Source organism: Pteropus medius, unplaced genomic scaffold (assembly GCF_902729225.1).
Source record: "Pteropus medius unplaced genomic scaffold, Ma_sr-lr_union100, whole genome shotgun sequence".
Lineage (NCBI taxonomy): Eukaryota > Metazoa > Chordata > Mammalia > Chiroptera > Pteropodidae > Pteropus > Pteropus medius.
This window is the reverse complement of record NW_024342473.1, coordinates 17,942,734-17,969,833: the sequence shown is the minus strand read 5'-3', so window position 1 is coordinate 17,969,833 and position 27,100 is coordinate 17,942,734. Positions and strand designations below refer to the sequence as shown.

Genomic DNA, 27,100 nt, shown 5'->3' with positions numbered 1-27,100 from the left:
CCTGGCACATAGTATACTGGTACTTAATAATAAAAATTGAAGAGATGAATAAATTAGACAAAATGGAAAATTAGAAGTAAATGTGCTTGCATTTAAATATCTTTGCTTTTTTATTTTTCTAATTTTTACCCTTTCCCTTTCTGTTTTTAGAATATGAGTGATGCTATGGCAATCTTGCACAAACTACAGACAGGCTTGGATGTAAATGTAAAATTCACTGGTGTTCGAGTGTTTGAATATACACCAGAGTGCATAGTATTTGATCTTCTTGATATTCCTTTGTACCATGGGTGGTTAGTGGATCCTCAGGTAAGTAGAAAATATTAAATTATATAAACATAGGTGTAATAAAATTTTATTAATTTGGCAAATTAATCTAGATTTATATTTTCCGATACTTATATTTTTCTATTTTTACCTGGAATTAGCCAAATTGTGAGGTTAAGGGCACAGTCCTCCAGACTGCTAAATCTGCCCAAGACTGCTTAATGTAACTTTATGGAGTTGGAACCACATCCTCACCAACACTTATTATTATCTGTCTTTAGATTGATTATAGTCATCCTAATAGGTGTAAAGTCATATCCCATTATGGATTTGTTTGCATTCCTCTGATGACTAATGATGTCGAGCATCTTTTCATGTGCTTAATGACCATTTCTATATCTTGTTTGAAGAAATGTCTGCAGATCCCTTGCCCATTTTTAATTGGGCTGTTTATCTTTTTGCTATGGTGTTGTGAGAGTTCTTTATATATTTTAGGTATACCTCTCTTATCCAGTATGTGATTTGCAAGTATTTTCTCCCATTCTGTGGGTTGTCTTCATTTTCTTGATGGTATCCTTTGAAAGACAAAAGTTTCTGATTTTCATAAAGTTCAGTTTATCTATTTTTTCTTTTGTTGCTTATGCTTTTGGTGTCCTACCTAAGAAGGCTTTGCCTAATCCAAAATCACAAATATTTACTCTTGTATCTTCTTTTATAGTTTTAATGCTTAGGTTTAGGATTACGACCCATTTTGAGTTGATTTTTGTATCTGGTTTGAGGAAGGGATCCAACTTTATTCTTTTACATGTAGATATTGAGTTGTCCTAGTACCTCCTGTTTGTTGAAAACATTATTCTTTATCTCATTGAATAATCTTGGCACTCAGAGTGATCTTTGTAAAATAAACCCTCCCCTTTAGCTCTGTGTTTTCCTCCTTTCCTTGAAAGCCTCCGGTATAACTAAAATGAGATGCAAAATCTTTATGAGTTTTTATGATAATGCTGTATGGTCTAGACTGTGCTTGTCTGTCAAAATTCACCTCATATAATTCTTCTCCTTTTTACTACCCTCCAGGTACACTAACTGCCTTTCTGTTCTTCAAACACGTCAAGCTCATTCCTATCTTGAGTTTTTGTACTAGCTAATTGCCCACTGTGGAACATTGTTTTACTCCCAACACATTGTTCTTCCAGATCTTAACATTTTTAGTTCCTCATTATTCAGATCTTAGGTTGCACATATTACATAGGTGTTAGAGACCCTTCCTCGCCAACTTACTAAAATTAGTCACCCTCCTTTTCTCCAGGTATTCCCGCTCCTGTGACCGTATTTGATTTTCTTCACCACTTATCTAGAATTCTTATTTATTTCTTTACTCGATTGACTGTAATCTTCCACTAGAATATATGTTTTATTAGGGCTGAGCTCTTATTTCTCATTATTTATAACAGTGCCTGGCTTTTTAATAGAACAAAGCTTGCATGCAGCATGCATTAACTACGGGGAAGGAGAGCGCACAATAGTAAGGACTTGGCAGTGTTTCTTCATCCCTGTCCATTATAAAAGCAACTGGTATTCTGGGCAATGAAAGGATGGTTTACAAGTAAGCAGGTCTCTGTATTTTTACTGACACTCTGTCTCTAAGAATGTCATTGAAAAGTCTAAACATGTCTAGCATTTTATACCTCCAAGGTGAGCCATGGTGAATTCTGGCAGATGACAATGCCAGGTAGCCTAGATTCTTGAGGATGAGCTGATGGACTGAGGAACCTAAGCCTGAGTTCTTAAAAGTTGGACTCAGATTGTCCCTCTGACTGTATGTAGCTATATATTGCTGGTAAACAGTTAAATTCATATGTTCTTCAGATTTTTCTGGTCTATGCAGTGGTTTTCAAACTCTTGTAAGGGCCTGAGGGCTGTGCTTTATATCTATTTTATTCATTTTGTTACAAAAGGATGCTGTTGCTGGGAAAGAAAAACGAACGAGGCAAAAGTTTGAAATCATAGGTCTTTATGAGATATCTTTTAGAACTCTCTAGTTCTTTGTATTCCAATTATGTGTTCTGCAAATAATTATCTTGAAAATAAATATCAGCATTTCTTTGGATGGTAAGCACCAGAATTCAGTCACAGAGAAGATATTTCTCCATTATTAATTGGTAACTAACTCTTTAAGAGCAACATTGGATGACAGTGGAAATGATATATTCAATGTGCTGAAAGAAGACAAATGGCTAACCTACAGTCCTGTTCCCAGAACAATTATCTTTCAAGAATGGAGCAAAATAAAGTCATTTTTTAGATTAATTAAACTAAGATTATTTCCTGCCAGTAGACTATCATTAATGGAAATTCTAAATAAGGATTTTGAAAAGAAGGAAAGTGATCCCAGATGGAAGGAAGAGTGAATAGATACAGTCAACAATATTAAATGTTGACTGTATCAGATAATAACATTATCTTTGAGATTTAAATAAAGAACATTAGCATATGCAAAAAATAACATAAGATAGGAGGAAAAGGAAGAGTCTAGACTTAATTGTTTAAGAAATGGGTATTAACTTCTGACTTTGATATGGTAGTAGTAGATGTTATAGTTTTTATAACTTTATCCAATATGGTAGCCAAATGGGGATATTAAAATTTTAATGTAATTAAAAATTTAGTTCCTGAGTTATACTAGACATATTTCAGTTGCTCAGTAGCCACAAGACTAGTGGATATCTTATTGGGCAACACAGATTTGGAGTATTTCCATTATTGCAGAATGTGCTATTGGAGAATGCTCTTTTGGAATAATCATAAAAAGAATAGAAAACATAGTGGGTAATTTCTAGATTAGTAGAAGGGGGAAAAATTAATCCAAAAAGAAGGAAGAAAGAAGGGGTTAGGGAATGTTGATCTGATGGGATGGAAAATGGTAGATTTAATAAATTCAGATATATGAATACTTATAGTAAGTATAAATAAGAATAAATGCTCCTGTTAAAAGACTGATTCTGAGGCTGGATTAAATATATGTATATATATATTTGCTATTTAAAGAGATCTATATAAAACAATATGAAGTTAAACAGAGATTACAAGTAAAAAGAGGGGAAACAGATGCCATATCATCGCTAATCAAAAGAAAGCTGGTGTACCTATAGTACTATCAGAAAGAATAGACTTAAACTTTAAGTCAAAAAGCATTACTAACAATAGATTGTTTAATTTGCTAAGAAGATATAATCATTTTAAATTTGTATGTGCCTGGAGACACCTGGAAAGTAAAAACCCTGATTGACTGTTCATTACTTGGACCTCTGGGAACTGTCGCAAAGAGTAAAGGTCAGTTTTTGACAATGAAAATAAAATTTGTATGCATCTAATAACATAGCCTCAAAGTACATAAAGCAAAATTTGATAGAATTACAAGAAGAAGTAGATAGATCATCATACTGGAAGATTTTACTATACATTTCTTTGTAATTGCTAAAAACAGAAAAGAAAACCTAATGAACATACATTCTTCTAAAGGAATTTAATAAACTTTATTTTTGAGTAATTTCAGAAACAGGAAAGTTGCAAAGATACTACAAAGAATTCTTGTGTACTCCGCCCCTTTTTCCCTAATCTTATGTGACCTTGGTACATGTGTCAAAACTTAGAAATTTAATATTGGTACATTACTAGTAAATATATTACAATCTTCATTTACATTTTACCAATTTTTCCGGTAATTTTTATGTTGTTGTTCTAGAATTCAATCCAGGGTATCAGATTGCATTTAATCATCTTATCTTCCTAGTCTCTTTCTGTCCATGACATTTTTTCAGTCCTTGTTTTTCATGAACCTGACTATACCTTCTTTTTATACATATGAAATTTTAGATTTCAAGACTGAATTTATGAAGATGTCAGTTCTCACTAAAATAAATTTTAGTTTCAATACAACCCCAAACAAAATCCCAGCAGGTTTGTGGAAAGTAGTTGCAGAATATGACAAGTTGATTCTATAATTTATATGGAAATGCAAAGAGCTAGGATTAGAAGCCAAGATATTCTTGAAGCAGAACAAGAAGGGAGGACTTGCTCTTCCAGATACAAAATACTTTATATATTGTAATTAAGAATTAGATCAGTGACAGAATAGAGAGGCCTAAAAGACCGTGCATTTATAGACAGAAATAGGGTACTGTAGAGCAGTGAGGGAAAGGCAGTTCTTTCAATAAAAGGTGCTAAGACAATTAGATAGCCATTAGATATGTAATTAAATAGCTAGTTAGATAGCCAATTCAAGTTTCTAATTAGATATCCAGTTAGGAAAAAAATGAAATTATTTCTCCTAACTTACACCAAAAAATTCTATTCCATGTGCCTTGATGTTTAAAAGATAAAACTCTGTAAGTTTGAGAATATTTCTAACCTTAATGATAAAAGGTTTATAAAACAAGACATAAATGCATTAATCACAATGAACATCAATAGTACATGAGTACTATAAAATTGAGAAGTTGTTTGTCTAAAGAAATAAAGAGAATGTAAAATTGAGCCACAGAGTAGAAGTTGATTGCATGTTATATAATGAACAAAGGATTAATTTTCAGAAGGTGTAAAGAGCTCCTATAAGTAATTTTTTAAAAGATAAACAACCCAGTAAAAAGGGGCAAATGTCTTGAACAGCTATTCTTTGCAGCTACTCTTTGTTTGAACAGGAATTTAACAAAAATGGATATCCAAATGGCCAGTGAACATATAAATGAGTCATCAGGGAAATGCAAATTAAAACCAAAATGAGATAACACTATACATCCATCAAAATGCCTAACATTTAAAAGTCTGACAATACTAAATGTTGGAGATGTGCAATGTAGGGGATTCTTGTTCCCTGCTGATAATGTAAATTGGCTGTCTACTTTGGAGAGCAGTTTAGAGTTATCTAGAAAAGTTGAGGATAAGCATATCCTAAGTCTCAGGAATTTGACAAGGCATATTCCCTAGAGAAACTCTTGATATGTGGAACAGGATAAATGTACAAGAATGTTCATAGCAGTATTATTTGTCATAGCCTCAAACTGAGAACAACTTAGATAGCTATCAAAAGATGAATGAATAAATATAATACGGTATATTCATACTATAGAATACTATAGAACAGTAAAAACAAAGAATAGCTGCATACCATTACATATAACTGCCTAGCGTGTATATTTTTTCTTATTTGATTTATTGTTTGTCTTTGCTCCAGAATATAAACTTTATGAAAGCATAGACCATTTATTTTGTTCACTGCTAAGTCTGTACTTCTCTAACAGCACCTGGTACATAGTAGTGCATGAAAGGTACCCGAATGAATTAATTGAATGAAATATTAATGTAGAGGTTTGGTCTACGAAAACTTGAAATTTTGTATTGTTCATTGCTAGTCTATAGAAGTACAATTCATTTTTTATATTGATCTTGTATTTATTATTCTATTGTGGATTTTGTGGATTTCTTAGGATTGAAAATTCAGATATTTTGGAAAGACAATTAAATTGATTCACTAAAGAAAATTGCTCTAAACAGTAAAAGTGTTAAGAAAAATAATGAAAATCTAAAGGGATTACACCCTTAAATTGCTTCTTAAGGGTCTAAGTTTTCATTTTAAATGAGTGAAAGCTGGAAGTCATACTCTTGGGTGGTTTACGTAGACTCATAGCCAAAAGACCTTCTTTTAAAGAAAAGGCCTTATTAGGCTCTGCATCAAAAGATTGCAAAGTGAATACATTCATGTGTTTTTAGTTAACATGAAATGTTTAAGACATGTATATAATATTTTGTACAATTCACTGCTTTTTCAATTAACTGATCTTCTCAACCAACCATCAGTCCCACTTGCATGATTAAAGAGGCTTTTACTATCCCAGGATTTTGCAGGAACAAAGAAAATAAAGTACAGCCTAGAGCAGAGCAGTGGTTCTCAAACTTTGCAATGCAGCACTGGAATAAAACTTAGACAATTGAGAAGCAACTTGAGCCTACAATTCTTTTAGATCCCTTTAACAAGCTCCCCAGTTTGGGAAATACTGTCCAGAGTATTACAAGTACAGATCTATGTCAAGACTTGTGGTATTCAAAGAATAAGTATTCAAGAAGATCATTTGGATGTGGAAAGAAAACATTGGCCCTCTTATTTTTTTACATAATTGTGTTAATTTGTGCTTGTTTTATTATGCATAGATCATTAAAACAATAGTAGATATAAATTATAAATATATTTTAGGGATGAGAGGACAATCAAAATAAGTTGGTTAGACAGCAGAAACCTATTTTTTTTTTCAGTAATAAAAGCAAAGTATAATGGAGAAAGAGTAGAGATGCCCAATTTTATTTTCCTATAATTTAAAACTTTGCATTTACTTTTCTACTGTACCTCCAAAGACAAAGATTAAATAAAAATCATAAAGCAAATACTGTTTCTAATTAATATGTACTAACTTTTCTTTAGGAAAATAAGGTTAGTTATGTGTACTCACCTCCACTATACTTTGCTAGGAATCATGGAAAAAACTTTAGTCCCATAAATTAATATCTTTAGATTTGCCTTGCTTTAAACGCAAAAACATTTGTGTTTTAGAAAAAAAAAACCCTAAAATTTTCTTATTTTTACTCCTGAAATAATTTACTTTTAATTTTAATCACTTAAATGCATCTTTACAACCTTAAGAAATAAAGTTGCATGTAATAATCCCATTTAATTATTTTTTGCATAATTAAAATACAGCTAAACAGTATTTTGTTATAGCTATAAACAAATTTGGAAATTGTTGGGTATTGATTTTTTTCATAAGAAATATTTGTATATTTAACATTGTATTAGAATAAAACTCTGAAGAGCGATATGGGTTTCTTTGTTATTGTTTTTAATCTTATCATGATTAGTGAGACAGTTATTTGTTTTCTAGATTGATGACATTGTAAAAGCTGTTGGTAACTGCAGCTACAACCAACTAGTGGAGAAGATCATCTCTTGTAAACAGTCAGACAATAGTGAGCTGGTTAGTGAAGGTGGGTGAGTGCTGCTATTACCTGATTTATTCTTGTAAAATAACTTCTCTGATAATTTAATATCTTTTAAATGTCTTAAATAAGACTTCTAAAATACAAGTAACTATACTTGGTAAGAATTGAAAGAAGAAATTATTCATAAAGATGCCAGCTAGAACCCTTTCACTTGACTTGTAAAATCAGGACTGGATTCTAATAAAAATCTTTGGAATCTTGCTAGCTTTGATGTGGTCAGTTACCTAGGGGTTACTGATAGTTGCTCTTTTTTAAAAAAAAAGATTATTTGGGAGTACTGTGTGAACTTTTTAATTCATCCTGAACACTCAGTTGACTGAGGTGAGTATTATGGTACTCAAGTGTTCAATACAATATAGTATAGTAAAAGCTCCATTCAAGCTCAAAGTGTACCTCTGCTCATCAGTTTTCTTAATCCTTAGCTAATTAGAATTGCTAAATTCATCATAATAGAAGCAGTTTCATATTTTTTCAGCTGTATTCCAGTCAGCGAAGGGAAGAACAAACAGATTTGAAACCAGAATGATATCAGTAACCATAGTATTTGGATATACTTTTCCCACCACTCACTTCACCTTTACATAACAACACTCAAGAACTAAGGAAGCTATTCTCCTCTATTAGGAGGGTAAATAAAAGAAAGAGAAGTCATGAGAAGCAGGGGGTGAGCTTCATTATTCTCTGACATACAATTCTTTTACATGAAGTATAGTAAAAGTTGATTACAATTACTACATTTTTAAAAATTAAAAATAAGTGACTACAAGAGTATATAAGAACATATAAAAGAAGGTGTATACATGAATCCATACTATATCGATTGATCAGAACCCAACTAATTATATTACTCAATTTTCCATAAATTTAACACATTCATGCAAGAGGCAAGTAGCAAGGAAATACACAGTATTTTAGTTGATGCTCATCCTAGACTTCTACTTGCATTAAACAAAGAAATATATAGGGATATTGACCATGGACAGCTCTTTCACTAAAATCTAAGGTAGCACAGTTTTAGTGAGGAAAGGAGCAACAATAACTGTTAAAAATATTTTTTCTCAATTAACAAAATTCTACTCACTAGAACTTATCCAAGCTCTCATTACTATAAATATATTTCTAAAAGTCAGGCTCTAAAGATAATTTCCATCTATGGATTTCTACTTTTCTCAGTAATTTCCAATATGCTATTTAGTAGTAATTGTGAGGAGACAATAGGAATCAGAAAGTGTTAACGGAATGATAGCCAAGAAGTGATCTTTATAGGTAAGAAGCTTTAGGAAACACTGTTAACGGCATTTTTCCCAAGCCAGGCTTCAATTAATGAGGTAAGATTTTGATAAAAACACTATTTAACAAATGAACAACAACAACAACAAAAACCCAATCCCTATTTTACTTCTCCTTTTTCTCAATCTAATGTCACAACAATTATTATTTCTCTGACATTGATTCCCCAGAATAATGAAAAACAATATTTAATTTATATAGTATTGATAACTTGATAAAAATGTCTTGGTAAAAGCAAAAAAGGAATTATCTTCTTTAGTGGTATAGAATTTTCAGGTAGTATATGTCAGAGTTGATTAATTCCTTGATATATAAATTTTGTAATGGTGAAATTCTGTATATCAGGTTTCCATATCAGTGAATAATTATATATGGAATTCACTACAATTAAAAAGCTAAACTAGTTTTTTGTTTATAAGAAACTACAAATATGTAGTCTGTTTGAAATAATTATTTAACCCAATGGTTACTTGTGTAAGGCACTAAAAATTCTTATAGGAACGAAAAGGCCACAAGGGACATTTTTACTTATAATGGAGCAATTAGCTTCCCTTCATTTTCTTCATCATATTTTCTTGAGTATAGTGTTCAGCTGAAGTAGTAGTCTACTTTCTTTTCTTTTTGGCCTATAACCGTAACTGTCCTTCTGAATCAATAAAATATCCAAAAGGTAGTTTATTCTAATCCTTCTTTATTAAAAAGTATTAAACTTTGGTCTTAGATGATAACTTTTTTAATTCAAATATTTCATCTCTATAAGGTAAAGAACATTAGAAATACTTTTACTGTCATTCTTTTTTTGATAAAAAAGATGTTATTTAGCTGACAGTCAAATAGAATTAGATATTTTTTCAACTTCTTTCAGATGACATTCATTTTCTTTGATGGCAACACCTTGTAAGTAAAAGCACAAAACTTTTACACGTACATAACATATGTATTATTTACTACCTCTTCTTGGTGTTAATACTTTTTTGAATCTAGTTATAATGATGGGTTGTGGCACAGCGGCAAAAATCAACAACGAAAAAAATAACACAGAACCAGCTGCCAGACTTCACCAGAGCTGGTGATTTAATTCTAGGGCTCTCTCAGGAATAAGTTCTTCTTTAACAATTGTTTCTAGGTAAAAAATGTGCTTAAAGAAATAATTCTAGAATATTCTTTCAATTATTTATTGAGCCCATATTATGTGCTATAAACACTGAAGATTATAGTTTGAATTCATATTATTTTTGATTAATATTGATTTCCTTTTTTTTATTTTGAAAAATCTCAGACCTATAAAAAAGTCGGCATAGCACAATGAATATATTTATATATTAAATATATATTAAATATTTACCAATTATATTTATATTTAATATTTAATTGGTAAATATATGGTTCATCTATATTTACCAATTATTAACATTGAATTTTTGCTTTCTTTTTATATTTTCTCTCTTTCTCTCTCATACGCACACACACACACACACACACACACACACACACACACACAACACGGTTTTTCCTAAATCATGTGAAAATTAGTTGTGAATATCATAGCACTTTAACCATTAATGTTTCAACAGTTGTCCCCTAAGAACAAAGATGTCTCCAAGAACAAAGAATTCTTCTATAATCTTCAGTTATCTCAGGAAATTTATCATTGATACAATACTATTATCTAATATACTGTTCATATTCAGAATTCCCCAGTTGTGCCAGTTATGCTCCCTTATAGCTTTTAAGTTTTCAGTGTAGGTTCCAATAAAGGATTATTTGTCATATCAATTTAGTCTCAAAATCTAAAACAGTTCTCTAACCTTTTTTTTTTTCTTTTCTTTTCGTTCTTTTGTGATGTTGACTTTTCTTAATAGTCCAGGCCAGTTTTGTAGAATAGCTCTCAATATGGATTCATGTAACTGCTTACTCATGAGCAGACTTTGGTTATATGTTTTTGGTGGGAATGCTACATAGGTGACATTGTGTCTTTCTCAGTGCATCAAATCAGATAGTATATGATGTCTGCTTATTCTGTCATTGGTGATGTTAACATATTTTTTGTTGTAAAGATGCCCTTTGCCCTTTGTAATTAATAAGTAATCTGTGATATTATACTTTGAAACTGTGTAAATACCCTGTTCTCTAACAATCTTTCACCCAATAGAGCTGGCATTCATTGATTCTTGCCTGAATCAACTATTACTATGGTGGTTTGCTATTTCTATTATTCCTTCTACATTTATTAGTTGGCATTCTTATGTTAAAAATAGTTTTCTCTTCTTTTTCCCCTATTAAAAATTTTTTTATCATTGTAGACTCATGGATTGTGTGTGTTATTCAGCATATTACAATCTATTATCATTATTCTTTTTGATGCTTAGAATTGTCCATATATGGCCAATGGGATAGTCTCATGTCGTCATCATTTCTTGAGCACTTCGTTGTTTTCTAGCACAGTAAGATATTCCGGGCTCCCTTCTGTATCCTTGGAATCAGATCATGTTAGCCCCTATATTTTCAAAGAAAATCTGGGCATTTATCATATTAAAAGATTTTTTTTGCCCCTCTTCTTAAGGAAAAATATTAATATAATGTGTCTGATTTTTGAAACTTGACAGATGAATTTAAAAAGAAAATCAGACTATTTGTTTAAAGCTATCACAGTGACACAGTTAAAGTTTGATTGACTTTAAATTTGAACGCAAATCTCAGGCAGAGCCACATCTAGCTAACATTTTAAAACAAGCCAGTTTCCATTTATCTTTTATTTTGTTCCTTTTTGCCTAATTTTAGTGCCCCTCTTTCTAACTTCAAATTTTTTAAGGCACTCAGTACTTTCATTTTCTCTAATTAAACTCTTCAGTAATAGAAGAAAATAACTTGATAAACTAATTTTAGTATTGAATTTCTGAAACTAAGAAATATTTTCAAACACACTAATGTCAGGGAAATAATTTTTAATTTAAATTTATTTTCAGTAATGTAATTTTTTTATTACCGTTATATTAATTTTTACCTTTAGTATCATTAATAACAATATCTATAACAAAATTGAAATTTAATCTTAATGTTGTGAATAAACTATTTGTCATTCGAAGTGATGCAAATAATTAAACTACTTTGTAACTCTAAGAATTGTATACCATTGGGGTAGAAGGCTAGGTGAAAAAGGTGAAAGGATTAAGAAGTACAAATGGTTGTTACAAAATAGTCAGAGGGATATGAAGTATGGCATAGGGAATATAGTCATTAATATTGTAATAACTATGTATAGTGCCAGGTGAGTAGTAGACTAATTGGGGGGATGGCTTCATAAATTATATAAATGTCTAACCACTATGCTGTACAGCTGAAACTAAGATAAAATAATATTGAATGTCAACTATAATTGAAAAATAAAAATTAAAAAAATTATTTACCAAAATTTGTTTAATTAGTTATGAAAAGTTGAAACTAGTTTAAGCTTTCGAAATTCAACTAAAATCACAGTAGTGTCACTGTTTAAGAGTTTATAGAAGAATTGGGAAACATTGTTCATTATATGTCTAAATTACTATGCTTTATGGTTTGGGAGAAATACAATTCAGTTTGCATTTGTAATAACAAACAGTAATTTTTTAAATTTAATACCAATAATTTTCAGTTCCAGTCTCCACTTTTCTTTTTTCTTTCTTTCTTTTTTTCCTGTGGTTTTTTTTTTTTTTTTTTTTTGAGTTAGGCCTGTTTTTTCCTTTATTTGAGGACTTAAAAAAGCTTTACCAGTCTTCACTTTTCTGTAAATAGTTTTGTCCTTGAGCAAGTCACTTATTCTCTCTCAGCCTCTGTCCCATTCTATAGAAAAAAATAGCTGAGAAAGACCTTTCTAGTGTTGAATTTTTAAAATTTCACACACATGAAAGTAATGTGCTGTATCTCCACTGAATTTTTGTATCTTGAAAGGGAATTGTAGAGGGAATGTTGTGTGAATGAGGTACGGGAAGGGCATTTAGAAACATCTTTCTGAAGAAAGTGTTTAGTAACACAGATATTATAGACAGCAATGGTACTCCTCAGCACAGGCATTATATTTACTTTTTAAATGATATATAATAGTCAGTACTTCAGTATATAACCCATACATTCTACTCAGTAACTCAGTACTTAGCAAAGTAATGACAGTAATGGAGTGGAGAACTCTTCTTTCTGAATGTGTAAACCCAAGGAGTTGTAAATGTGCTATAAATTTCCTTTGGCTATGGCCTTCTGTATAACTTTTTATACTTCCCTGCCTACCATAACCAATTCTTTGGAATAGTGTGATATATTGGTCACTTTTTACAACTCCTTTCCAGCTTGAAGTGGTGTGGCTTGACACTAAAGGTGAGGGATGGAGAAGTAGTGGAATAAACCTATACTCTCTAGCTGCCTCTAGCCCTACCAAGTTTATTTTCAATTTCTTGTTGAGGTGTCAATTTCTTAACTTAGGTTCATCTTTACCCCCTATATTTGTATCTCTCTGCTCACTTATAAAACTTTTTAGAGCACTCTCTTCCCCCCTATTATTTCTGAGATATTTATTTCTTGTCTATTAAAGGAAGGGAACAAAAGGAGGAAGAGAAAGAAGTATAGTATAGGCTTTTAAAATTTATACAGTTGATTCTCATTATTCCCAATAGTTAGTTATGTTCTCTAAAGTTGCTGTGAACACTGAAATAGTGAATACTAAAACACTGCTCCTAGGGGAAACATTAAGATTAGGTTCCTGTGAACTTTTGATCACAAGATTTTTGTCAACTGATAAATATACAACCTTGTTTTATGTGCCTTTCTGTTTAGAGACACCTTATTTAATATATATTGCTGATTGAGTACTGTAAAACTCATGGCTAACAGCAAGCAGTATAACTCACCTGAACAAGATGCAAAAATATATATTTTCTCTGTAAAGCACATCACAGCCTTTGTGCACTTAGAAACACTAGCCAGCACTTCAGCAATATGCTTGGGGGCCATTTTACACAGTAAAAATCACCTCCCCCCACCCCCCAACAAAGCACAAAAATGTGAAGAATGTGGCACTAAATAGAGTGAAAAGCACACTTATTTACACTATGAGAGCTGAAACTAGAAGGCAGGGTTTTGCCTTGTTTGATCTCGGGAATGTACGTTAGGTGACTCAAATTTTTTGCTGCTTTGCACAGATCCAGAAATGACCCTGAAAGTACAGGAAGCATTGATTTTGGAGTTATAAATTTTAGCTAGTAGGCAAATTTGCAAATATGAACCCATGCCAATAATGAAGATAAACTGTACACGTATCTTTTAAATTAAACCTCAGAAAACTTCTTTATATTTCATTATGTTTTGAAAATAAAAGATCATTTGTATTTCTGAACTTGATATATCTATATAATGCAATAATATAAAGAGTAGCATGTGTTGGAGGAGATTAGGATAAAAACAGCATCAGTTATCCCCGTTCTCTATTCACTTTTACGCCTGTTTTTAGTTTTAAGACAAGAATTAAGCAGTTTATGAATTGAGTATTATCTGGGACCTTTGTTGAAATCTTAAGCAACTCAATTTTTTAAGGCTACTTTTAATTTCTAAATACCTAGCCATTGAGGAAGTAGCTGTTGACATACATCTTTTACTCCTACATAATTTTAAAATTGCAATCTCTTGCCTTCTTGTTTGTTTTACTGGGTTTTAGTTGTATTCTATGTGTTTTGTTGCAAACTACCTGAAATTTTTTTCGGAAATAGGTGAAGTATAAGTAAATACATTAATCGATAAAAAGAATTTCATATAACTGTTTTTGTTTTTTTTTTAGGATGGGAATAACTATAGACACATCTTCCAGAATAAAAGAGTAGAATCTCCAGTTTAGGGCTATCATGTTATAGTAGGAAAAGTCTTATTTTGACTGGCCTTTCTTCATACTTAGAACACAGTGTAAATAGAAAACCTTAATTTTAAAATTTTTCTTCCATCTAATATTATGCATTGGTTCCATAGGCTTTGTAGCTGAGCAGTTTCTAAATAACACAGCCACTCAACTGACATACCATGGATTATGTGAACTAACTTCAACGGTTCAGGAAGGAGAACTTTGTGTGTTCTTTCGGAATAATCATTTTAGCACCATGACCAAATACAAGGTATGTTATACAAATAGCTGTTTAATTGTTATTGGAAATTAAAGAAGCTTGATTTAGAGATGTCTTATGATCTGTTTCAAAATTAAAAAAAAACAAAAACATAATGTTTCTTAACCATCAAATTATGAAGGTAATTTATAATTAAATATTTTTTAGGATGGAATGGATTAGCTATTTAAGTGTTATTTCAAGTCAGTTTTTTGTTTTTATTTAAATCTTAACTCCTTTTTCACAGATTACTGCATTAAAACATATTTACTATTTCCTTTCTAAGAAAAAAAAAGATAAACCCTGGAGATAGAACTAGGATGACTACTAATGGTGGATGTTTATATTTGAGGGCTAAAGGAATTTAGAAGAAAGAATCAAAATTTTTCTTTATGATAGTGTTTGCTATTATTAAAATTATCAGTGTGACTTTAAATTCTTCTTATGTTATTTATGGCTCTGCCAAAAAATCTTGCCGATTCAACTTTTTTGTTATCTCTTTATCCATACCTTTTGTTTTTACAGCTGTCACCTAATTTGGGAGTTTATCAATTTATACCTAGTCTTCTGTGGTAGATACTGCTCTGATCACATCAAAAACATATCAAAAATGTTCAGTAGCAGCCAGTGTTTAGAGGATAAAAAATGCAAGGTATTTTTCTTCTGTCCTGTGCCAACACTTTGCTTCAGCCATAATGGTTTATCTACTCATTAATAATCTTCCATATCCTTACACACTTTATGCTTTTCCATTTCTGCACCTTTATTGCCATTTATTACTCTTTAATTCCTATTTGAAAAGATCTCACTCCTTTTGCCTATCCAAATTTCACCTTTTAAGAAATGTTTCAAATACCAACTCTTCAGTAAAGCTGCTTCTCTCCTTAAACCAGTGGTTCTCAATCCAGATTACATGCTAGAACTACCTGGAGAGCTTTTTAAAAAATAACCAATGCACAAAGCCCACCGCCAACTCTAATCAGAGTCCTTGGGGGTGAGACCTGAGCATCAATACTTTTTAAATGCTCCCAGGAGATTTTAATGTGAAGGCTAAGGCTGAGGATCACTGCCCATCCTTCTCTATTATGGGCCATGTCATCCTTACTTTGCTCTTACCTAGTTACCAGTTTTCTTTGTAAATGTATCTTATTTATCTACATGAAAGTAAGTTTTCTGAAGTCAGGAATCAGGTCTTCATATTTCCTTCAACACTTTAATCAATGAATTGCACAAAGTAGTGTAAAATAATGATTTGTTTGCTTATATAAGAATACTTTAAAGTCCTAGCTTTCCTACTCCTATATTAGTTATAGCAAGGGTTCATCTGTATTGTTTCCACATTTGAGCTAGATGTGTGCAAAGTATGGGCCCAGAGTCATCCATATTCAGAAATATAAGGCCAAAGAATCTCAGAATCAAAATTATTGCTACATAGTAATACTGGTAAGTTACCTTGTTTTACTTGATCTCCTCAAGTCCACCCTTTATTCACTTAACAAATAGCTGTTAAGCCTGATGATGCCTGGGTACTCAGCTAAATACTAGGATTGCAGCCTAAGCAAGGAAGCTATGGTTTCTGCCATTTAAGGACCTCTTATTTTGGCAAGGAATTAATTGCACAAATAGTAATAATTGCACAAATAGTTATTATTTCTACTGAGATACACTCTCTAATAAAAGCACATACAACATGTCGTGAATGCTTTTATCAGGACTTAGAACCTAGTTGGGGATGTCAGGAAAGACTTATTTGAGAAGTATCATTTAAACCAACACCTGAAAAGTGAATCTTCATAATCAATTAGCAAAAATAATTAATAATAATAATAACAACTAAAGTTAACTCAGCAGATGGAACATGTGTGCAAAGGCCCTGAGGAGGGAAAGAACTTAACTCCTTAAGGAATTGAAAGAAGACCTGCGTGGCTGAAGCTTAGAAAGTAAGAGGCATAAAATAAGACTAAACTGATAGGCAAGTACCATATCTTGTAGTCTTGAGTTAAAAGGAGAAACAGACTTTGGTGTCCTGATGGCCTAGTGGGTTTTTTTTGTTTGTTTTTGTTCTTTTTTTGGGACTCGGCAGGAACATGATAGTTCAATAGGAAAACAAGTTCTGTGGCTGTCATTGGTGATTGTTATACCATCTCCCGAAACTGACCTCTAGATGTTCTGTTTTCTATCAAAGCTGTATCCCTAACCAGGAAGTCCTTTACTAATCAGCTAGGTATTCTCAATCTTCCTATGTAGTTGGGGTGGAGATGTCTCTCCTGAAGCACTTTCTATCATGTGTCCATTTCTGGACTAACTACACCTTTCTATGAAATAATGATAGCTCAGAATGTGTGCATTCTACTGTTTCTTTGCTTCTAAATTTTTCTCAGTTTACCTTATTCTGTAGCTAAACAATGTGTCACTAGTGGTGTGTGTGCCCTTGCCCCATTAAGGTGCTGTGGACTTTGAAGTAGAGTGGATGGGGATTTAATTAAGAGATTATTGCAGGAGGCCAAGTAAGAGGTTATAGTGACTTGGACTAAGATGGTAAAGAAATAGAAACTAGACAGAATCCATAGATATTTAGGAGATATAATCAACCAGATTTGGTAATTAGGATGTAAAAAATAAGAAAGAATGATTTCTGAATTCTGAGCATGAACAACTACATGAACAGTGGTGCTCTTTATTGGACCAGAGAATACTAGAAGAGAAGAAAGATATTATGAAATCAGCCTTGGAACTATTAGAGCTGCTTCTGAGGCACACTTCAAGTGGAAATGTTAGGAAAAGTGTTATAGACGAAATATTTTTGTGTACAAATAGTAATTAGGGGAGAGGATGAGATTTAAAAGAAAAAATAGGGAATGAGAAGAAAAGAGAAGGCCTAGGAAGATTTGATGAGTGCCAACATTCAAGGATCCAACTAGAGAAGTATGAACTAGCAAAGGAGACTGAGAAAAAAAGAATAAAAGGAAAATCTGAAGAATATGGTATCATATAAGTCAACAGGAGAGAGTGTTTCAAGAAGAATGGAGATCTCAGTTGTTAAATGCTGATAAGAAATAACACTGGGAGAGGTGGGGAAGTGTCCATTGGTGATATGGATTTCATTGGTACCTTTCAGAGAATGGCGGCAGCAGAAAACATTGAATTCGAATTGGTTAGGAAATGACTGAGATGTCAGGAACTAGAAATATAAGCAACTCTTTGAAATAGTTTGTCTGTGAGGGCATAGATGTGATGTCTTATAGCTGTAGTGGAGTTTGGAATCCAGGGAAGATTATTTTGTTTTTGTTTTTTAATATGAGAGACTTGATCATGTTTAAATACTGAAGGACTCAATAGAGAAAAAGGTTGAAGATTCAGGAGAGGGGATAATTGATGTTGGAAGGCTACTAAGGTGAGAAACAATAGAAATTTTCACAGGTGAGGGGGATTGACTCTTGATTAAAAAAGAGACCTTAGTAAGACTAATTTATTGTGTGCCTATTATACTCATGACTTACTTTTAACAATTTCAAAATTATATTGTTTTCATCTGTTTTTATATTTTTGCTTATACTTCAATATGCATCTCTAAACAAGAACATTTTTCTTTCAAATCATAGTACCATTGTTGCATCTAACAAAATTAACTATAATTTTAATATCATCTAATACCCAGTCCATATTCAAATTTCCCACTTGTTCCCATGTGATTTTATGGTTGGTTTGTTCAAACCTGGATCTAATCAAGAACCATGCATTACATTTGGTAAAATAACTCTTTTTTTTTTTTTAGGCAAGGCAACCCTTGGTTGACCTCACAGATTGTAAGGACCTTGTCAGCTTACAATCCCTTATTTTTTATTTTTTACATCTACAGCACCTGGTCTTCCTAGGTGGTCTCCCATCCAAGTACTAACCAGGCCCGACCCTGCTTAGCTTCCAAGATCAGACAGGATTGGGCTCGTTCAGGGTGGCATGGCCGTAGACATAACTCTATTTTAATATAATGCAAATCTTGTGTATTCCAGGAATCTTATTAGTCTTTGGGCTATTTATTTATGCCCCATTATAATTCTCTCCATCCTATTTCGTATATTACCATTGAACTATATTTCCAATGCTGAGAGTCTTTAAATATGACACTGCTTTACTTCTTGCAGAGTATCCAATGCGTGCATTCTTCACAAGAGTCAAAGACACTTTTCCTCCTCATTGACTCAATGACTGATTAACTAGATTTACAAGAAAATCTACAACAGTTCTTTGGCTGTTGCTATAGAACTAAAAGCCCTAAAGGAATACTTAATAAAATTGAGGAAAGGTTCCTCCAGCATATTATCCGTTTGCTTAATAAGGAAATAGAATAGAAGATTGTGCCTCTGTTCTGTTAAACCTGTTAAGCATTAAAACCGTTATTCTCTACCACTAATTCCTGGGTTGTTAAAGTTTCTATAGTTCTTTATAAACTTGAGTGCTAGGGAATCTAATGTGATCTAATAGTGGTACAAGTAAGGAAAAACTAGAAAGCTGCTTTTTCAAACAAGATGTGACTATTTATAATACTACATTAGATCTTCATAATGCCTTCTAACATCCACTTTTGAAAAACCCTGAGATTTTAGGGCCATTTTATGGATTTATATGTACTGATTACTTGATTTCCCATCTTCCTATCCCTGTGAACTCTTTGGAACACCTATGCTATAAACACAGTTTATCCCACAGAATTCAGATATACTATCAACAAAAAAATAAATAAATTTAATATATGAATAGAATACTTTCTGCTACATATAAATGGTGTCTAAAACTAGAGGCCTATAATAATAATAAATTGCCAGTCTATTGTTATATGCTGACAATCAGTTAGAAACATCTACAACTTTATTATTATATTAGTGGGGCTTATCTTTATTAGAATTTGCAGAAAGGATCTTCATGCTTTCTAGTACCCATATCATATCATATCATATGCTATTATCATTGCAGGACCAAGACCAACAAAGAAGTTCATATTGGCAGAACAAAAAGGATTACTTAGGAAAGGTCATCTCCAGCTTCTTTATTGGTTGTATCAATTTCCTTAGGAATTTACTAAACTCTAACTTGTATCTAAAAATCTTTCATCATCTAAAGTCTTTTGGAACTCTAGAGCTGTATGAGCAAAGGACTTTTGTTTGGCCACAGGGGAAGTATATGTCTCTTATAACATTCTCCAGCATTACATCCTTGTTCTGACTCCTGTCTCTAGACATTGGATAGAGGCAGGGCAAATTCTCTATTAGGTTAGATTTTTGATGACTCTATACACCAAAGCATTGAAGAGTAGAGATATTTCTAAAATCTGTACCTGGGCAAAGTATTCTCCATTTACTAACTTTACAATTCCATCTCTATAGACTGTGTGTGTGTGTGTATTGATTGAATGATGATGATGATGACCAGTATTATTATGTGTGTGATATGACTGTTAGCAGTCTTATATTTGAAACTCAATAAGGAAACAACTGTATTCCAAAACAGCTGAATAGGTAGGTCCAAAAAAATGGAAGTATTTTTTTAACTGCCACATTCACTCCGAAGCTCATTTCTCTCTTGCAGCATCCCAAAGATTAAGCACATATTTTGCTTAACTCTGATATCATAGGACAGTTGCCTATAAAACTAGACTTCTGACACTAAGCTCTAGCTTTACTTTTTCACAGGTCATCATACTCATCCTGCAGAGCAATTGTCTGAGCAACCTCTAGATCGTGCTCATACTGTGCTGCCTAAACTGGTCCATGACAACCTAGGGGCCAAAAGCAGGCATGGCAACAAGCTCCAAGTTTGGGTCTCCAATTAGTTTTCTAGCAAGCCAGAGGAAGAGCTTTTCAAAATTGTAGTTACTTTTAGCAGAAATGTCATAGTACTGAAGATTCTTCTTTTGGTAGAAGACAATTGATTTTGCCTTAATTTTCCTGTCCTTAATATCAACTTTGTTGCCACACAACATGATGGGGATATTTTCACATTCTCATACCAGATCTCTGTGCCAGTTAGGCACATTCTTGTAAGTAGCTCTCAAAGTTACATCAAACATTATAATGGCACACTGGGCTTCAAAATAATAGCCATCTCTCAGTCATCCAAACTTTTCCTGACCAGCTGTGTCCTGTACATTGAACTTGATAGGTCCTCTGTTGGTATAGAACACAAGATGGGGTGGACCTCAACACCCAAGGTAGCTACATACTTCTCAAATTCACCAGTCAGATGACGTTTCACAGATGTAGTTTTTCCAGTCCCACTATCACCAACCAATACAAGTTTGAAGGGAACTTGGGGTTCTCCTTAGGCAGCCATCGTGATGTTACTTCCTGTAGCGTCTCCAGACGCATCTGACTGACTCTATAGACTGACTGAGACCCAATAGACTTATTAAGCATTCTGCCATCACAGAGTAACAATGGATGTGTTACTCAAATTGACTTTTTTTTCCTGTATAATATTTACCAGTCAACCTCACATTTCTCAACTATCCAACATAGTACACTCTATGGTTTTGATTATACAGCTTCTCATGACATTTTCTCTGACCATAAATACTAATTGACTTCCTGTTGTTGGTAAGCCTTCTTATCATTCTTAGTTTTGTGGTTTACCATTCCTATACTGTGGACAAGTACCTCTGGTGTTTCTTCCATTCCTAGCAAAGTAATCAGGTCCAGCTCTTATTAGTTATTAGTTGTAATAGCACTCTTCTTGAACCCTTGGTTAAACTATTCATCCCTCATCTGTCCAATGGCAGCCAATACATATATCCCCAATTCCTGCTATCATTTATGTGACCTTGCTCCACATACTTCCACCTAATCTTATATAATTAAACTGGACAGATCATCTTGGCAAATCCACATTGAGTATGTGATCCTATGAAGATCTGTGCTTTTCATCAGCATAACTAGATTAGGATCTGAAAGCAACAGGAGGGGATCCTAGTGAGAGAGCAGATGTTTTCAGGGCCATTCCTGTGGTTCTAGATAGATGACTTTTTATACAGGCAGGAAATTTGAAAGTATAAAAATGAGTTGTAAATAAACTACCTTTTCCCTAGAAACAGACCCTTTTAAGTTTGTTTACTTTTCATATTATCCATATGATCATGACTGTCAGATTCTTATGTATATATCCAAGATTTATTTATTGTTTTATTTTTTATGATTCTTCTCTACTTCTCCAGTACTTTCTGCCTGCTCTTGAGTAAGATAAACTACTACTGATTTCTTGGCCCCTGTCTAGATCACCTACCTTCTTGACCTTTGGTTTAGATAACATCTACATAGCTCTTTCCCCATCATAACTCCCTCCTGATCATCCCTTTCCCATGTCAACTTTATATCTGTGTCATAACTGTTTCCTCTCCCTCTTGGTTTCTAATTACTGACACCTCTCTGGAGTATATTCAAAACCAGAGTTCTTGAGGTTGGCTTTTGTTTGTTTGCTTTTTTACTTTACATTTAGGTATTAGAAGTGAAAAGTGGTTTAGAAGGAGACACAGTCCTAGATAAGTACTAAAGCCATGTTAAAGAAATAAATTTGTCCATTCTCTTTCCTCTTTGACTAAGACTATAGTGGGAATTTTTTCCACAGAAAACTACATTTAAGTAAAAATTCATCTAATTTAGTTATTTTAAAAAGTTGATACATAAAAAATTGTCACTTTTTAAAAATTTTTTCGAATGGGTTCAGAGGATAGAGGAAGTAAAAACAGTAAGGAAAGTGATAGGTTCCACAGTATAGGCAGAGAAATGTATCTTTTTCTCTTAAATAGATGGCAGGAGGAGGAGATAGATACAGTAACTGAGGTAGATTTAGATGCTGTTCATGAGTATAATATTATATTCATTAAGTACCATGTGCCTTGCATTGTGCTAAGCACTTTACATTTATTATCTCATTTAATTTTAACAACTCTCCCATGTGGTGTGAATATTATTACTCCTTTATCACTTTACAGCTGAGAGAACAGACTTAAAGGCCCTAAGTTACTTGCCCAAGGCCACTCAGTTTATAGCAGCTCCAGTCTGACTTTCAAATCCACACTCTCAACAGCTCTGCCTTTCTTGGTAGACCTATTCGTGGATGAGATTTATGTTAAGTAGCAGTAAAGTTCTTTCAATTTATAAAATATCTTAGAAGTTTTCCAATCTAACTGTCTCTATATAACTTTATAAAAAAGGAAAACTGAAGTCCAAAGACATTAAGTAATTTGAATCAAAGCTAGTTAACCAAAAATATTCAGGCAGTGCTTTTCTCCATATTTTAGAGGCTGGAATTATTTAATTTTTTAAAATTACATTTAACAAGTTTTATCAGCTTACAAGTTGTGATGATATTATGATGTTATTCATACTCTATAATTTATCAGATATTATCAGTTTTCTTTTATTTACAATTGCCTATTTTTAAAAAATTATAAAAAATTATCTAATGTCATTTATTTATCACTTTATATAATTATACATTTATATATATTAATAAATACTTTAAGAATTTAAAGATACATTCTGTATTAGTTATTTTTTATGAAATTAGTATTTTAGAGACTGGCGAGTAAGATTAGAAGAAGGATTCAAAGATTAAAAAATAAAGTTTTGACTAGATAATACAGCAAAAGTGATGGGGTATAAAAGCAAAAGATATTCTTAATGGTGATTTAACTGTAACTCTCAGAAAAAATGGGCCTAAACTATTCAGTAGTATACTAATACATACTTTGCTATTCTACACTGAAATTATATAAAGGAACTGTTAAATGATCCAGCATTGTTGACAGTGGACTACTTACAGATCTTTTTGATAAATGTCCAGATCTAAAAGAGGAAGAAATTGAGGCCGATTGTCCATGAGAAGACACGTCAACTATATCAAGAAGAGGATACTCTTTTAGTTAAAACTTATTCATATACTATGAATGATAATAACTCTAATAGAACACTCCCAGAAATTACCCATATTAAAGTGTTATTTGGAGAAAAATTAATGATAAGGTTATGGCTCCTCCCCTTACAAATAGCCAATCTAATATATGATCTACATAAAATAAATTATAAAGCATAGATATTGTATGATATAACAGTATGTTGAAATGTATTGTGATAAGTGTAAACAGCAGGGTCAAATCTATTCAGTAGAAAATTGGCTGGAAAGAACTTTCAGTTTTTCTCTTAAATTACCCTAAGACAAGGTAGATCCTAACTGGCTATTAAAAATATGTTAGATAATGAAGACCATGGCTCTGGTCTTCATTATCATGGCTTGAAATGTATTAAAATTAATGAGTAAGTAAGCAGACAACTACAGTTCAATGTATAAAATGCTATGATAGTGCTAAATGCAGGAATCACATAAAGGGGGCACCTAATACCAGACTAATGTGGGATCATTACTTTCCATGATATGAATCCTCAAACATTTAGCATAGAGTATATAGTAGGCATTCATATATTTGAAGAATTGAAGCATACCTGATTTTTTTTTTTTACGCCTGCAGCACCTGGTATTCCTAGATGGTCTCCCATCCAAGTACTAAGCAGGCCCGACCCTGCTTAGCTTCCAAGATCAGACAAGATGCAGCACAGTCAGGGTTGATTTTTTTTTTTTAAAAGCATGAATCTGGACTTAATTTTTGCTTAAAACAATGTCTTTAAACTTTAAATCAAAACATTTTTCTTTATGAATACTTTTCATGTTGCTATAGTAATTTCAATGACTGTATAAATTAATTAGTATCTATAGCTATCTCTTGACTGTAACTGGTAGTAGACAACAGGAAAGACTTTGTACTTTAGGAAGAGCAATGTCCGAAGTGCACACATGATAAACATTCAAAAGTAATCACTTAGTTTTTTAAAACTTCAAGATTTATTTAGTAATTTCTCTGTCCACACCATGAAACCCTTTAAAGGAATTTCTTGTTCTAAATTAAGATTAATCGTGAATAAGAGAGAACAGGAAAAATATGATTTTTGTGCAAAATAAACACTATATTAACCAGTGGAATTCTGAACAAGTAAATGAAAGTCATATTCTTGGCAAATCTGAAGAAAAATGGCTTACAAACCTTATATAGTATACTAGGGACACTTTAAATATGATTGGAGTTAGAACTAATGCATATGAAAAATTATATATTAATGCTAAATATTGTGATAATAACTATAAATATGATATGAGTTCATCGATTCAATAAATATTAGGCTCCAACTTGATTATGTACACTACACTAAGGCCCAGAGATACAGAGATTAAAAAATATAGTCTGGGGAGTGTTTTCCTAACCACAATTGTGGTAACATTGTGATTCAGTGCTGCAATAGAAATAGGTACAAAGTACTGTTGTTGTATGAAGGAAAAGCAGCTAATAGTGCAGAGAAAGGAAAAATTGATATGGATTGGATTAATCATATAGACTTCATTAAAAAAAAAAAGGCAATATGATATTTCATTGTGACTGTCTTATTTGCTACCTGATTTTTTTAAAAGGAATTTTCATAGTATTTTTCTGTTTTTTGAAATGAGATTTTAAACCTCCAAAAGGTTTATAAGTCATTTATTAGTTGAGAATGTCAAGAGCTCCTATTTCTCATTATACCACAGTGTACCAATTGTAAACTACTCAGAGCCAGGTAGATATAATTCAGTCATGAAGTAAGATACCGACCTGGTCTACTATTATGTTGTACAGCTCTAACGAGTAGGAATAATTAATATGCTTTAAACCTACAGATTATAAAACTTCTCTTAAATATTAACTATTTTTGACTAATTTAACAGTTCTTTTGTTGTCTCTTATTAAGGGTCTGCTGTATTTGCTGGTAACAGACCAGGGGTTTCTTACTGAAGAAAAAGTTGTTTGGGAAAGCCTGCACAATGTTGATGGTGATGGAAATTTCTGTGACTCCGAATTTCATCTGCGGCCTCCTTCAGATCCTGAAACTGTATACAGAGGACAACAAGATCAGATAGATCAGGTAAATTTGTTTTGTCTTCTTCGTATTGCTTAAAATGCTCATTCCTTTCAAGTATGAATTTAGTTATCCAGAACTTTTGAACTAAAGATTAATTCATTAACATACTTGTGAAATTTTCCTGACACTTCCGAAATAGGTAAGCGATCATTCTACATGTACATTAATTATATACTTTGGTTCAGAAGGCCAGATCATATTGAACTGTGAAAGTCATGGTAAAGAATTTGAATTTTATTCTAATTGTGGTAGGGAAAATATGCTAAGTATATCACATGGAAGTGACATGATCTACTTTTTAAAAGGTTGCTAGATGCAGAATACATAGGAAGGACACAGGTATAAGTAGAGACTAGCAGTCCAAGCAGGAGGTAATGATGGCTTAGCCTTGGGTGGTAGAGATGGAGAGAGGAGCACATATTTGAGAGAGATTTTGGCTAATCAGTAAAAGTAGAAAAGAAGAAGTCTTGAAGATAGCATGCACTGGGTAAATAGTAGGTAGGTATTTCTAAGCCTTAGAGCCCAAGGTAAAGAAGAGTAGACACAGCAGGAGCTTCACTAGTGAGTAGAATTCACATTTAGAACTGAGACAGATAAGATTTTTGCCTACTATAGTTTAGCAGTCTTGCTGCCACAGATGTGTTTATTACTAGTAGTATAACAGTGATGTGACCTCTTCTCCAATTGAGGCAGAAATATGGCTACATTAAGTGGCTGGCATATGCTTTGCTGATAACAATTTAGGTGCAATTTAAGCGAGTTCATTTAGCCATTATTCATTGAGCAGTTATATTCCTGCCGCTATAACTAGGTCCTAGGGACACAAAGATAAGTCATTCAGTTTTGTCCTCAGATTCTGCAGGGGAAGCAGATATTTGACCAACTAGTGTATGTCAAGTTATATAATGGCAATTTTAATAGCAAGGTATGAGTGTACAGAATACTCGATTAAAACAAATGTAAATCTTTCTAGGACTGTTGGCTTTCTCTTGATAAAGTCATAATAATAAACATACCGTTTTCCTTCAGAAGCTATACACAAGAGTAGTTTTTTAAATATTACTTAAGCAAGATTTTTCTAACCACTATATGTACAAAATATTGGAGCAGAGAGAATGAAGGTAAAGCAGTAGATCGCCACAGAAGGTCTAGTTGTAAGGTGTTGAGATTATATATGTGTGTGTGTGTGTGTGTGTGTGTGTGTAGCCATATATATATTTTATATACGATATATGATAGTGTCTGTGGAAGTAGCAAGGAGGAAGTAGATTTAAGACCATGGGACTTGGCAAAGGGCAGAGTTTGAAGAATTGAGAAAAATTTAAAGGATAAATTCTTGATATCAATAAGATAGTTGTGTAGATAGTACAAGGTCTTCACAAGCAA

General features: G+C 32.6%; 1 protein-coding gene, 1 non-coding gene and 1 pseudogene across 3 annotated transcripts in view; 1 reads left to right on the top strand and 2 right to left on the bottom strand.

The window, feature by feature from the left end:
• MINDY2 (MINDY lysine 48 deubiquitinase 2) overlaps positions 1-27,100 on the top strand; it is a 60,213-nt gene that overhangs the window by 24,138 nt on the left and 8,975 nt on the right. For both annotated transcript variants that reach the window (XM_039865470.1, XM_039865471.1), the window contains exons 4-7: positions 151-309; positions 7,197-7,299; positions 14,590-14,732; positions 25,544-25,717. In XM_039865470.1, the coding sequence (XP_039721404.1) occupies positions 151-309; positions 7,197-7,299; positions 14,590-14,732; positions 25,544-25,717 (579 nt within the window). The remainder of the gene's footprint in view (positions 1-150; positions 310-7,196; positions 7,300-14,589; positions 14,733-25,543; positions 25,718-27,100) is intronic.
• Positions 18,571-18,689, bottom strand: LOC120604673 (5S ribosomal RNA). Its single transcript, XR_005653391.1, has one exon. It is a non-coding gene; the product is annotated as a 5S ribosomal RNA (ribosomal RNA).
• On the bottom strand, positions 20,171-21,047 carry LOC120604585 (GTP-binding nuclear protein Ran-like; annotated as a pseudogene).